General features: G+C 37.3%; 1 protein-coding gene across 3 annotated transcripts in view; it reads left to right on the top strand.

The window, feature by feature from the left end:
• The window catches only part of LOC126278547 (intraflagellar transport protein 57 homolog), a 163,614-nt gene that overhangs the window by 136,133 nt on the left and 15,093 nt on the right, over positions 1 to 12,388 (top strand). For all 3 annotated transcript variants that reach the window (XM_049978729.1, XM_049978727.1, XM_049978728.1), the window contains exons 7-8: positions 749 to 945; positions 6,808 to 6,952. In XM_049978729.1, the coding sequence (XP_049834686.1) occupies positions 749 to 945; positions 6,808 to 6,952 (342 nt within the window). The remainder of the gene's footprint in view (positions 1 to 748; positions 946 to 6,807; positions 6,953 to 12,388) is intronic.

The following is a 12,388-nucleotide window of genomic DNA, read 5'->3' as shown; positions in this document are numbered from 1 at the left end:
TGCAAGTGTTCTGTAATATGTTAACAGATCTTGTATAATGCATAAAAATTGTTAACTGATTTGCAAATAACAGTGTTCTAAACATACACAAGCTTTATTAATCAAAGCTAAGGCAACTGAGGTGATGTAGTCCATCACGCCATTATGGTAAGCTCATCTGTTCAACATCATGAGCAATTATTTCTAATAACTGTTACATAGGATTCACTGAAACATTTTTGTGGCTATTCTACAACTTCTTTTATATTTCTAAAATACATGCTGATTTGTGATTTAAAGTACACTGTCTTAGAAATTTTATGTCGAACTACCTTTTTAAGTCTCTTTTCTGTGACACTACCAGTTATTTTTCCAAAACTTAATCTCTCATTGCAGTTGCCAGTCTGTTTTCAAATCTTTCAGTATTTCCTTTGTACTGGGTTCCGCCTTCTCATTTTTTTCCATCATGTTTTTCCATAAGATCATTTTTCCTCTACATTACACACAGTTCCTATCGAAATTTCCACTTGTACTATTCCTGTTGATTATCATTTAGTACTATTCATCCATTGGTATACTTTTCTTTGTTTAATTTGTGTCAATTATCTCAATATTTATGCTAATTTATAATTCTCTCTTTTGCGTTCACTTACGCACCATTTTATCTCTAAATCCTTACTATCTGGTGACTGATTCCGAATTTGATTGTCAACTTAAAAGTGGACACTAAAAGAATGTCAGATGCTGGCAATATGTTATTTCCTTTCAGATGCAAGTGACTGGCGGTCCCGATTGGAACAGATGCGAAAACATCGTACAGGAATGGAGGATGCTCTCACAAGTGCACAGACACAGCTGAGTCGGCTGCATACTGATGTGGAACACACACTGGACAAAGTGGCAAGCCGTGAGCGCTATTTGAATGCTCAGCTTGAGCCTCTGCTTGTTCAGTATCGTGCTCTTAAGGTATTGTTACGCCAATACATTGCATTGAGCTTATATCTCTTTTCATGTGCTTTAATACAACCTCGCTGTTTGCAGTTTTTGAAAAAAGTGGCCAACTTCCTTAAGATTCTTTGCTTGGTTATCATCTATAACAACAATGCCTTCCAAGTAGCTGACAAACAGTGGTACTGGGGAACTCCTTTCCTTTAAATATTGTTTGTAGCAGCACTGGTGCTAGCAGTTCCTAAGGGTAACCTTTTGTATCTGTAGGGACTAAATTCACCAGAGCTACCTTTTGTGGTTCTTCATTCAAGAGAATTTGAAGACACGAATATGCAATGTCTGTTTTGCAAGAAACCCTGATTACCAGATAGCTTGACTAAAAGCTTCTGAGAACTTGGAATAAGATATAAGACATCCATGGCCAGTTAAGCCTTTATCATTGCATTAAAATTCCCTCAGATGTAGAAAGGTTTTTATGGAGGTGGGAGATGGCACAGCTAGATGCCTCATCCATTGGTCAGAAAGTGCTAGTTTCAGGTAGCCAGTTGAGCTTAACTGTGAGTGTGTTCCCTGTATTGTGAACAGTACAGTTTGTAGGCAGAAAAAATGTTGAAACAGCTGATGGTTTCAGAGTTAGTCTGAGCTCAGTAGTCTGTTGCACAAACCAGTTCCAGGACAAATGAGGGGCCAACTTTTACACACGCCAAACCCATCAATCAAAGAGGAAGACCATCTGAAAATCATTTAATTGCACCCATAATGAAGAACCAGAATGTCTGAAGGCATCCATTTCAAAAATATTTTTACATCTAGATGATCTAGTATTAATAAATTTGGTCGTCAGGAGATGTGCTTGCATCTGATGTCCACTGAAAAGACTCCTGTTTAACAGGATCTGTTGATTCTCATATTCTAATATCTTCTCCAAGGGTAGTGACAAATCAGGAGAACCCCAACATTTGTAGATAACAAGCTTAGTTATTGTGTTCTATGTGGCATTATTGGCTTGAAAATATAGAATTGGCATACATAATTATAATCGGATTTAAAAGCAAACAAGACAACACTCTGTGTTTTTCAGTTAAGGCAGTCTATTCTTATTAACATTCAAACATTCGAGACACATTCCCATTGTCTGAGATCAACAACAGCTGTATTGATAAAAGAGAGCAATAATCCTTGTCATCCACAAGTTTCTGGACTGTGTGGGCAGCTAAATTATTGATGTAATATATCTTTGCACTGCAGAGTTTACCTCTGTAGCTGAGTTTTCAGTGTGCCTGACTGCCATGCAGAGGTCGTGGGTCATCTGGTTACTTGGCTTTTTGGCAGGTAGACATTTGGAAGAGTTGTAATAAATTCTGAATCTATGTTTTGGCCAGGGTCACTTCTTTTGATGCTAGTATGTGCTGGCTTGCAGGCTGTGAGACTTTAAATGATTTAATGATATGTAACACGTCTTTCAATGTGGATCCCAGAAGTATCAGTGTCTCACAATGGGCTAACTCATCTGGCTAGAAGTAAAGTACTACAGCACACTTGAGTGATTTGACATATGATTTGTGTTTGTGTATGTTGGGTTACCAAAAGCTAATATTATAATTTTGACTAAGACCATGGAGATGAGCAACTCATGTTGTATGGGTTATATCTGGTATTTTTTGGTATTGATGAAATCTCAAATCAGCCTGTTGTGTGGCCTTCTTCTTCTTCTTAACCCGTCCACCATTACACATGCACACTTTTTTTGTGAGGATCCATAACAGATTACATAATTCCTCAAATAGCTAGTTAACAGGATCTGCCAATAATGCAAAGGCATGCAACGAGTCAAATAGTTTGAGTTTACCTCGTATGCAGTGAAATGTTGATACCAGCAGCAAAGATATTCACACCAGTTCTCTTTTGTGTCATTATTGATGGTTGTGGTGGTCATGGTGGTGGTGGTATGACACAGCTGTATCTGCTGTTGCAGTAAGTCTCTTAGGTTGTTGTTGGGAGAACTACTTCTGTTACTGCAGTAACACGAGCTGCAGCTGTTGTTGGTGCCCCAATAGTTTTAATGAATTGTATTCCGTATCTTTATTTTTTTTCTCTCAAGTATTTCTTTTACCTTGTTGATGCTTTTCTACCTGAGTTAGTGATTCCCTCTGCATTCACTGTAATAGTACTAGATGTTTAAGGTAACTAAATACGTACATCTAATATTTTACGGTGAGTAGAAAAGAAAAGCATTGTGCATGAACTTGGAATTTACCTAAATAGTTGTGTCAGCAACCCATCTTGTCTACTCAGAAGCACATATCAGAGTACTGTGTTTGGCAACTACAGTCAATGTTTTAAATAGGCATATGTTGGAAGTAGGGGGAGGCGGGGGGTGGGGGGGGTGGGGGGGGGGTGGAGTTAGGCTGATACGGGTAGTGGAAAGGAAGCAGGGAGGGTATGGTGGAGAAGTCACGAGTTTAACAAGAAAGAGCGTGCTAAAATTATAAACTGTATAATTATGTAAAAATTCTCATTGAAGGACTAATACTGTAAAACAATAGGTACGTAAAATGTAAAGGGCGTAAAATAGCGAAATTATAAAATGGGGGAACTGAGGGCGGGCAAAGAGGGGGGGGGGGGGGGGGGGGAGTTGCAGGGATGCTATGGGCTTAACAAGAGAGGGTCTTATACTAAAATTGAAAAAAATCTCCTGTTAAGATACCAGAATGGATGTGTAAAAATGTAAAATGAGGATAAAATAGTTGATTATAAAAGTGGAAATAAAGGAAATAAAGTAGTGAAACTGAATTAGTACCTGCAGACATTCAAAGTGTGAAACTCTGAAAGTTTAAAGTCATAAATTCTTACTCTGAAAGTATAAAAATAAAATTGTATAATTTTTTCATTAGAAAATTAAAATTATTGTCCTAGAACAATGGATGTATAAATAGTGAAAGAAAAAATATCATAAAATTATGGCAGTGGAATTATGTAGAGGACCTAAAACTGCATGAAGTGTCTTTAAATATTATGAATTATGCTTTGCAGTTTGTACATCATTGATTTTAGTATGAGACCCCTCTTGTTAAGCCCATAGTATGCCTGCCACTATCCCTCATCCTCCCCCTAGTAGGTGTAATGAACGGTGACTGACTCTAAATGTAGACAAATATAAGTTAATGTGGATAAGTAGGAAAATCAAACCCATACTATTCAGATACAGCATTAGCAGTGAACTTATTCTTGAGTACTGCTCGAGTGCTTAGGGTCCGCACCAAGTCAGGTTAAAGAAAGACGTTGAAGCACTCCAGAGGCGGGCTGCTAGATTTGTTACCAGTAGGTTCAAACAACATGCAACTATTACGAAGATGCTTCACAAACTCAAATGGGAATCCGTGGAGGAAGGCGACGTTGAAGGAAAACTATTCTGAAAATTTAGACATTTGAAGCTGACTGTAGAACGATCCTACTGCTGCCAGCATATATTTCGTGTAAAAACCACAAAGATAAGATGGGAGAAATTAGGGCTGACATGGAGGCGTATAGACACTTGTTTTTCACTCATTCTATCTGCGAGAGGAACAGGAAAATAAATGACTAGTGGTGGTACAGTTCACACTTTGCCAAGCACCATACTGTGGCTTTCGCATTGTTTATGTAGATGTAAATAAGTGTCTGGTCCAAAAACCAGATGAGCAATTACTAAGAGTCCACTGCATATCCGAAACATATCAGACAGAATTAACTGCACCGTCTGGTGACATGTAGACAGTGAGATCCAGATGTGAAGTGTTGCTGGTCTGTATTGTGCTGTGTGCAGTCATAAGTGACTGGTTCTACCTATGTTACAAGAGCCCATGGCAGGTATGGCCATGATACCATATGGGTATCGACTGTCTCTCTCTCTCTCACCCTTGTGGTTACGTGGCACTGGTGCATACTCGTCTTCCCTATGGCATATAAGAAGGTTCTCCTTTCAATAGGTAAGCATAATAAGCAATAAAAGTATTGTTGAACTAGAACCTGCCTTAACCATCGCTAAGATGATGATAAAATCTAAGGTGTGTAGCTTTATCAGAAGGCAACGTGTAGAATATTGGAGTAAGATCCAAACACAAAAATATGGCTAATTAATGACGCCAAAATCATATCTTAAGATAAGTTCTTCAAGCCTGGGCTTGAACAGAATGCAGATTAAACTCATGGTAAGCCCAATGACTGGTTACAGAAACTTCAGGAAACACCAGCACAGGATTGTTACAAAAAAAAATGACAAAGTGGAAGTAGGATTCACATACTGAGGGTCCTGTGCAAACCTAATTCAATTTTTGCCTATTTTTTATGTAGATACTGGAAAGATATAGGTCCCTTGAATTTCAAGACCGTGTCAAAATATCTGTAGTACTTCGTCAGAGTAGGCCAGACATACAAAAAGAAGTGAGCATATTTTTATGTCCTTCCTAAACCATGACTACAACTTAGATTTTATGTTCGCATGCAGTAATGTTTATCCATTATGCTTTTGATGGTTGATGAATGCAGCATATGTTTTAATGGCAAAAAGATATATTTCATGTGATATAGTTACAATTCAACAATTTTCTGATTTTTTCCTTTACTTGTACTTTGAAATTTTGCTTCTTGCCAAGTTTCAGGAGTCTAGGTCAATTGAAGTACATTAGTGGGTTTGATGAGTGAGGTTTCAAGTATCAAAATATGCAACATAAATAGCTGTATCTTTTTATTACATTGCCTTTGAAGATTGGAAATTGTACACTGCTGAGGACCAATGACCTTAAAATTTGACATAAATTTGAACTTGATACATCTATCCGTTTGTGAGAAAAACAGTTCTTAACAGTCAGACAGATAAACATGTAGGTGGACAACAAATATATCCTACAAGGATTCTCGTTATTATTTTTACAGATTAAGGCGTGGAACCCTAAAAAGCACCTACCTGCACACTATGTGGTGTAGCGGATGAAACTACATTACATGTAATCTTCCAGTACAAAGTGCTGTAGGGCAAAAGATACTAAATGTTTGGGTAATTAATTCCTAAAGAAACTGTCTTTAACAAAGGCTTAATGAAGCATCTCCCACTACTCTCCCAAGGGTCTGGTTGGCTTTACTAGAATAACCATATAATAATTATTTTTGGTGCAAGAAACAGAAGTCTAAGGTAACTTTTATTGTACCTCCCTGATTAAATCAAATCATATCAAGTCTCTTAAGACAGAAACATTAACATTCTCTTCATGGTACATTCACTCTTATGAATATAGCCAAAGCTATATTGACAGAAATTGTAAATTCTGTAACCTCAAAGCGACAGAAAAATTTTAATTACTCTTCAGTTCTGCTCCTAGAGATATATTTTATTATTTGCCTAATGGTATAAATAATCTCAGTCGCAGTAAAGCAGCTTTAATAGTGAATAGAGATTGCTTGAGCTAGACATTTAGTTTTGTTTCAGATATTATTTTTACATTAGAGATTAGTACCAGTATGTAACCGTGAGGCTATTAAAATTTAGTCTTACACCTAATATTGCCATAAATTGCCAGTACAAGTTGGTTAACACTACTCATAATTTGATTTTGATATACTTCACAGAAGTTGCCTAGAGTGACTCCTTGCTCTTGTTAATGTGTGTTTGTTCATTCCATACTCCTTATGGCTCTCCTTCATAACGGGATTAATGGAAGTCAGTGTGTCAATGAATGGATGGATGGAAAGCAAAACTGTAGTACTATGAAGAAAAGGACAGAACTTTTTGTTATTATTTTAGTGTGTGATTTCTCTCATAGAGTCAAGTTTCCTTTCTTCTAGGTTTTCTCATTGTTGTTTGTGCTTTAAATATTCACTTATGTAACATCTCTAATCTTACAGGATGAGCATTCTCGTTTGAGCACATCCTATCGTGAAATGAGTGCCAGGGTTGCAGAGCGTACTAAAATATTATCTCAACTTTCGGAAGAACTTGATGCTGTGAAACGGGAAATGGAAGAACGAAGTTCCAGCATGACAGATGGCAGTAAGCTCCAAGCATTTTTTTCAATAATTATGTGTTTATTACATATGTTTTCATGAGAAAAGAAACTTAAAATATTGTGAGAATATGTGGTCATCATAAACTGATATACTGCTGTCTCCCATATTCGTGTATCATTTGATAATGTTTTCACCTTTGTGTGTCTGTTACAACCAACATCCTCTATACTCTGCTGTGTCATTCTAGGCTTTAGCTGTCCCTGCTGTTTTACCCCTCTAGTGCTTCTTCCAGAGCCTAGTTTACTGCTGGCATCCCCCTAACCTGTACCTTCTTCTAATCAGGGCCTTTTGTAGACATTTTTCTCTACCTCTTCATTGTAGTGCTTATCCATTTTGTACCCATCTGTCCAGTTGATTGTTGACATTCTTCAATAACACCACATTTCAAATTCTTCCACTTTCTTCTTCTCTGGAATTCAGAGGGCCCATTTTTCATTCTCACACAATGCTATGCTCCTGACATGCACTTTCAGAAACTTCTTACTCAGTTTATTCAAGGTTCACATCTAAAGTTTTGAGGATAAAATTCTCCAGTGAACCAGAAGGGCTAGGACAATGGTTCTCAGCTAACAGATGCAATGTGGCTCCGTCACTTCCAGGCAATGACAGAGTGAGGATAACATTTTGTGCATACTGTGTTTTTGTAGTATGTCAAGATTTGAGATGCAGTGATTAAGCAAGTAGTGATATGCAATCAAATTTTGTGTCAAACTAAAAACAGTTGGGCTCTGTGATTGTAGGCCTGATTCAGAAAGCTTTCTTGGAGGGAGTTATGTCCGAGACAAGAATTTACAAGTGGACAAGAAGTTCTGGGAGGACTGAAAAAAATGACAGTGAGTACTTCAGGCACCTGTCACCGCCTGAAATGCCTGAAAATGTAGAGAAAGTGAGAAAAGCTTTGAACGGGAAGGAACACTTGAGCACAAGGATGATAGCGGAGGGTTGCAATATGCTGAGATTGAATATTTATTGCATTTTAAGAAACAAATTAGGGAAGAGCAAGCTGTGTGTAAAGATGGTACAAAAAGTGCTGACTGATGAAAAGAAAGAAATCTCTGTGCTGAAGTGTCATGAGTTGTTGGAAAACTGTGGAAGTGCTCCCTAATCTTTTGGGTTGAGTAGTGACAGGCAATGAGACATGGATTTTCAAGTATGACGCTGAAGGGGGAGGGCAGGGGAAGGTCAAGGCAATGCTCATTGTCTTTTTTGACTCCAAAGATGCCTCTAATACAAACAGTTAACAATCTGTTTTACACCCAAGTCCTCACCCAGTTGCAGTATAAGGTGAGTCGTGTTACGAAAGACAATTGGAACAACAAGATTTTGTATTACACTGCCCTCATCGTGCAAGTGTTTTTTGCCAGGAATGATATGGAAATGTGCCCCAGCTGCTGTACAGCCCTGACTTGGTACTACCACACTTCGTTTTGTTTTGAGAATAAAGAGAAGCTTGAAGAGACACCAACAGAGATCATCGAAGGGGCTAAAATGGACTTTGCTACCTGTTCCTTAAGAATGTTCCTGATGACCTGTTCGGGAAAGCCTATGCAGATTGCGTGAAGCAGTTGCACCAATGCATAAATGCAGAAGAAGTGTACTTTGAAAATTTTTGAATGATTTTATATGTTAAAAAACAATAAATATTTAAAAAATTATTCTTGAAACTTTTGGGACATGTACTCTACCAACATCTGGTACAGATACTGCTTCTTTGTTAAAGAAGTCTTTCTTCACATTGGCAATTGACTTCTGATATCCTGTTTACTTCAGCCATCCTCTGGAAATGTTCTTGCCAGATATAAAATTGTTTCATTTCTTTCACTGCTGTGTCAGTCCCAATTTTGATTGTGAGTGAGTAGTTATCCTCCTTTCAACTGCACTTTATCATCATCTTTGTTTATTCTTAAACCATCTTTGTGCCAGTTCTTTTGACAGATTTTCTAAGACTTTCACATTTGAGCAGAAGGGCTGTGTCAAACACGGATGAATTAGGTCTACTTCTGCAGACACTGCATGTGTTGCCAAGACATATTAGTTAAAAAAAAAAAAAAAAAAAAAAAAAAAAAAAAAAAAAAAAAAAAAAACCTAAAGAGATTCCAATGAACCAGACACTAAAAAGCAACAATTCCACTGATGATGATAGTGTTTGTATCAGAATGTGAAGCAGAAGGTTCCATTGATAGCTTCCACATCACAGTCATGAAACTAAACTAAGAATGGAAGGAATATAACATGCGGATATCCCACAAGGATCAGTACTGGGCACATGCCTGTTCTTAACCTATGTAAATTACCTTCCAATGACTGTAAGTGGTGGTTCAAAAACTGCTGCTTGGTAGCATTGTAAGTAGGCAGTAAATATCATACATTAAATCAGACAACCTGTATAAAATTCCTTGGGTTCCAATTGGATAACAAGTGAAAATAGAGTCAACGTGCAGTTAAATTAATCAAGCAGCTCAGATCAGAAATTAATCAAGAAGGCCAGTTCGGCATCTTCATGTCTCACTGTGTTGTCTTAAAGACAAAAGTCTTAGCCTATTATGCATATTTTTCTTCAGGTGCAGTGCACCTAAAGTACCAGTACACTAAATATGTATTCAGCGGAAACAAGTTGCGAGAATATTGTCTAAAGTAAATACCCATATATCTCACAGAAATGTTTTTAAGGATCTAGAATATTTTTGTATTCATGCCCCAATACATTTATGTCTTAATGGTTTTTGTTGCTGATCTCAGTAGTGCTGATGGCGAGGGAATGATTGTCTTGCTGTGAAACACAAATGGCAGTGACCACAACAAGTAAACGCTTTAATATAATTTCACAAGTAGCATACAAAAAACACTGTGTGATCAGTGAATTGTTGTCTGTTGTGTAGTAGTCTATGTAATTGCAATATAGTTTAATGTAAATACATTAGCAACCTATACTGGTTTGGTCTGTTCATCTACAAAGTATTGTGAAGACTGATATGTTTTTCCAAGTTGCTTAATATCTCGACGATTAATTAAAATTACAATATGAGATATTCAGTGTTGGTTAAGTAGAATCAAATAAATTAAATACAGTATTTATTAAATCCATACCGAGGTGTGTTGGCTGAGCCGCATACAAACTAAAGGGTTACATATGCTATGGAATACAAATAGTCAATATAAGACTAATATCTCCAGGAAATGCACAGGTGGCTATAAGTGTGGGTTATTTACCCACTCAATGCAGGAAAAACTTGGAAACATACCCAGGTAGCAATCACTCAATGGCAACAAATACATTTCAGAGGCAGCTTAATACATTAATTTTTTGTTTCATGTACTTATTTTCATTTAATATTCATTGCAATATATTATTATTTCCATACACATGAACGAACCCCTCAACACTTTACAACTGCTAAATATGTGTGAGAATTGGATATATGTCTTAATCTCCTTTCCCCTCCTCTCTCTATCCCCATCCTTTGGCCATCTCCTCCTCTTCTTACCCCACTGTCTCTGTTCATAATTTTCCCCTGCTCCCTGTAAACCTCTTATCCCACGCTCTCCCTATCCATCTTCTCCTTCCTCATCTCTCTGTCCATATGCTTCTTTACCCTTATTATATGCATTTCCTCTCCCCTGCTCTGTCTGTCTCCTCCTCCCCCTCTCTCTAACTTTATTTATTGTTATTGCAAACTCTGACCTCATTTATTGTTATTGCAAATGGTACCTTGATTCAGAGTAGAAGTCAGAATGAATGGGTAAATTGGTTGGAATCATAGGGTATGAGAGAGACATTTCCATCTACAGGAGCTCTGAAGATTGTAGCTTTAATGCCAGTTTTTCACATGGTTATCACCTACGAACAGGCAGGATTATAAAGTTAGCCATAAACACAATTTTCCTGTTTTCTCTTTAAAATGACTGCAAAAAGGAAAACAAAACCACACATTTTCACAGCACAGCTCGGCGTGTTCTTTCTCACAGCCAGTTTAGCAAAAAGTGTTTATTATATAAAATGTCTGCACCTCCACAGTTTAGGTTGTGTGTTGTCTGTCTCTCAATCAGTCAGTCAGCTAGTCGAGAACGGATTCAGTCAACCAAATCTTACCTCTTCAACCTGGTGCGTGACTGGGTTTACTGACACATTGCTCACGTCGATTTTGCGTGGTTGGCATATCGATTCGTCAACCAAATCTTTCCTTGAATTTGTGTGAACTGAAACAAAACAATTTCAGTAAGATCATGAATTTATTGAAATGAAATGAAATAAATCAGAATTCGTTGTTCCAGAGTCATAATGGGTCATGCTTGAGAAATTCTTATTTGACTTGCCTCCAGACACTGTCTAAGCTCTTCATGAGTTTCATTGACTCGATGATCATGTAGTTTGCTTGTGTTGCATGTACACTGACTGGTATTTTGACACCTCCCTGCTCAATGGCGGCATTTTTTCCAAAGTGATAAACCACAAACTGAAATCAATTGAATCTTTGCAACACAACAAATTACCATGAACTGATGTCAATTCAGTCTTTGAAATACACGAAAGACATGACCACCACTGATAACACAATGAAATATTGCTTTCAGTTGTATTGTTTATTGCAAAAATCAATATTCAATGCGGAATTTGTTGTCGTTATGAAAAGATGTGAGAGCAGAACCGTCAAACTGAAAGTCAGTTTATTTTTATATTTATTGTTATGAAGACATGAGAGCAGAACATTCAAATCGGCCATCACATTTTCTTCATTGAGATTTTCATACTAAAATACCATCCAGATTTCTGATTCTTCCGGCGAAATTTCCAAAAATTTTCTTTCATACAAACCTTGTCCTGACAATTATGGACAGAGCAACAAAAAATCAGCCAAATTGGATGAGCCATTATCAAATGATGGTCTTTAATACCTTTCGCAACTAATTTTATTTATATAGGTTTTTTGTTAAGTTATATTGTGTAAATTAATATCTTAATTGTTGCAATATTAAAGATTTTTATTTTAAAAAAAAGTTCCATCGTGTAGAGAATTTTCAGTGTAATTAATGTATTGTATGATCTGATAGACACCCAGGAGGGTAGTTTTTCAGAATGCTATAAATGTTGTTGTTGTTGTCTTCAGTCCTGAGACTGGTTTGATGCAGCTCTCCATGCTACTCTATCCTGTGCAAGCTGCTTCATCTCCCAGTACCTACTGCAACCTACATCCTTCTGAATCTGCTTAGTGTACTCATCTCTCGGTCTCCCTCTACGATTTTTACCCTCCACGCTGCCCTCCAATGCTAAATTTGTGATCCCTTGATGCCTCAAAACATGTCCTACCAACCGATCCCTTCTTCTAGTCAAGTTGTGCCACAAACTTCTCTTCTCCCCAATCCTATTCAATACCTCCTCATTAGTTACGTGCTCTATCCACCTTATCTTCAGTATTCTTCT

Source organism: Schistocerca gregaria, chromosome 6 (genome assembly GCF_023897955.1).
Source record: "Schistocerca gregaria isolate iqSchGreg1 chromosome 6, iqSchGreg1.2, whole genome shotgun sequence".
NCBI classification, from domain to species: Eukaryota; Metazoa; Arthropoda; class Insecta; order Orthoptera; family Acrididae; genus Schistocerca; species Schistocerca gregaria.
This window is presented reverse-complemented; position numbering and strand designations above follow the sequence as displayed.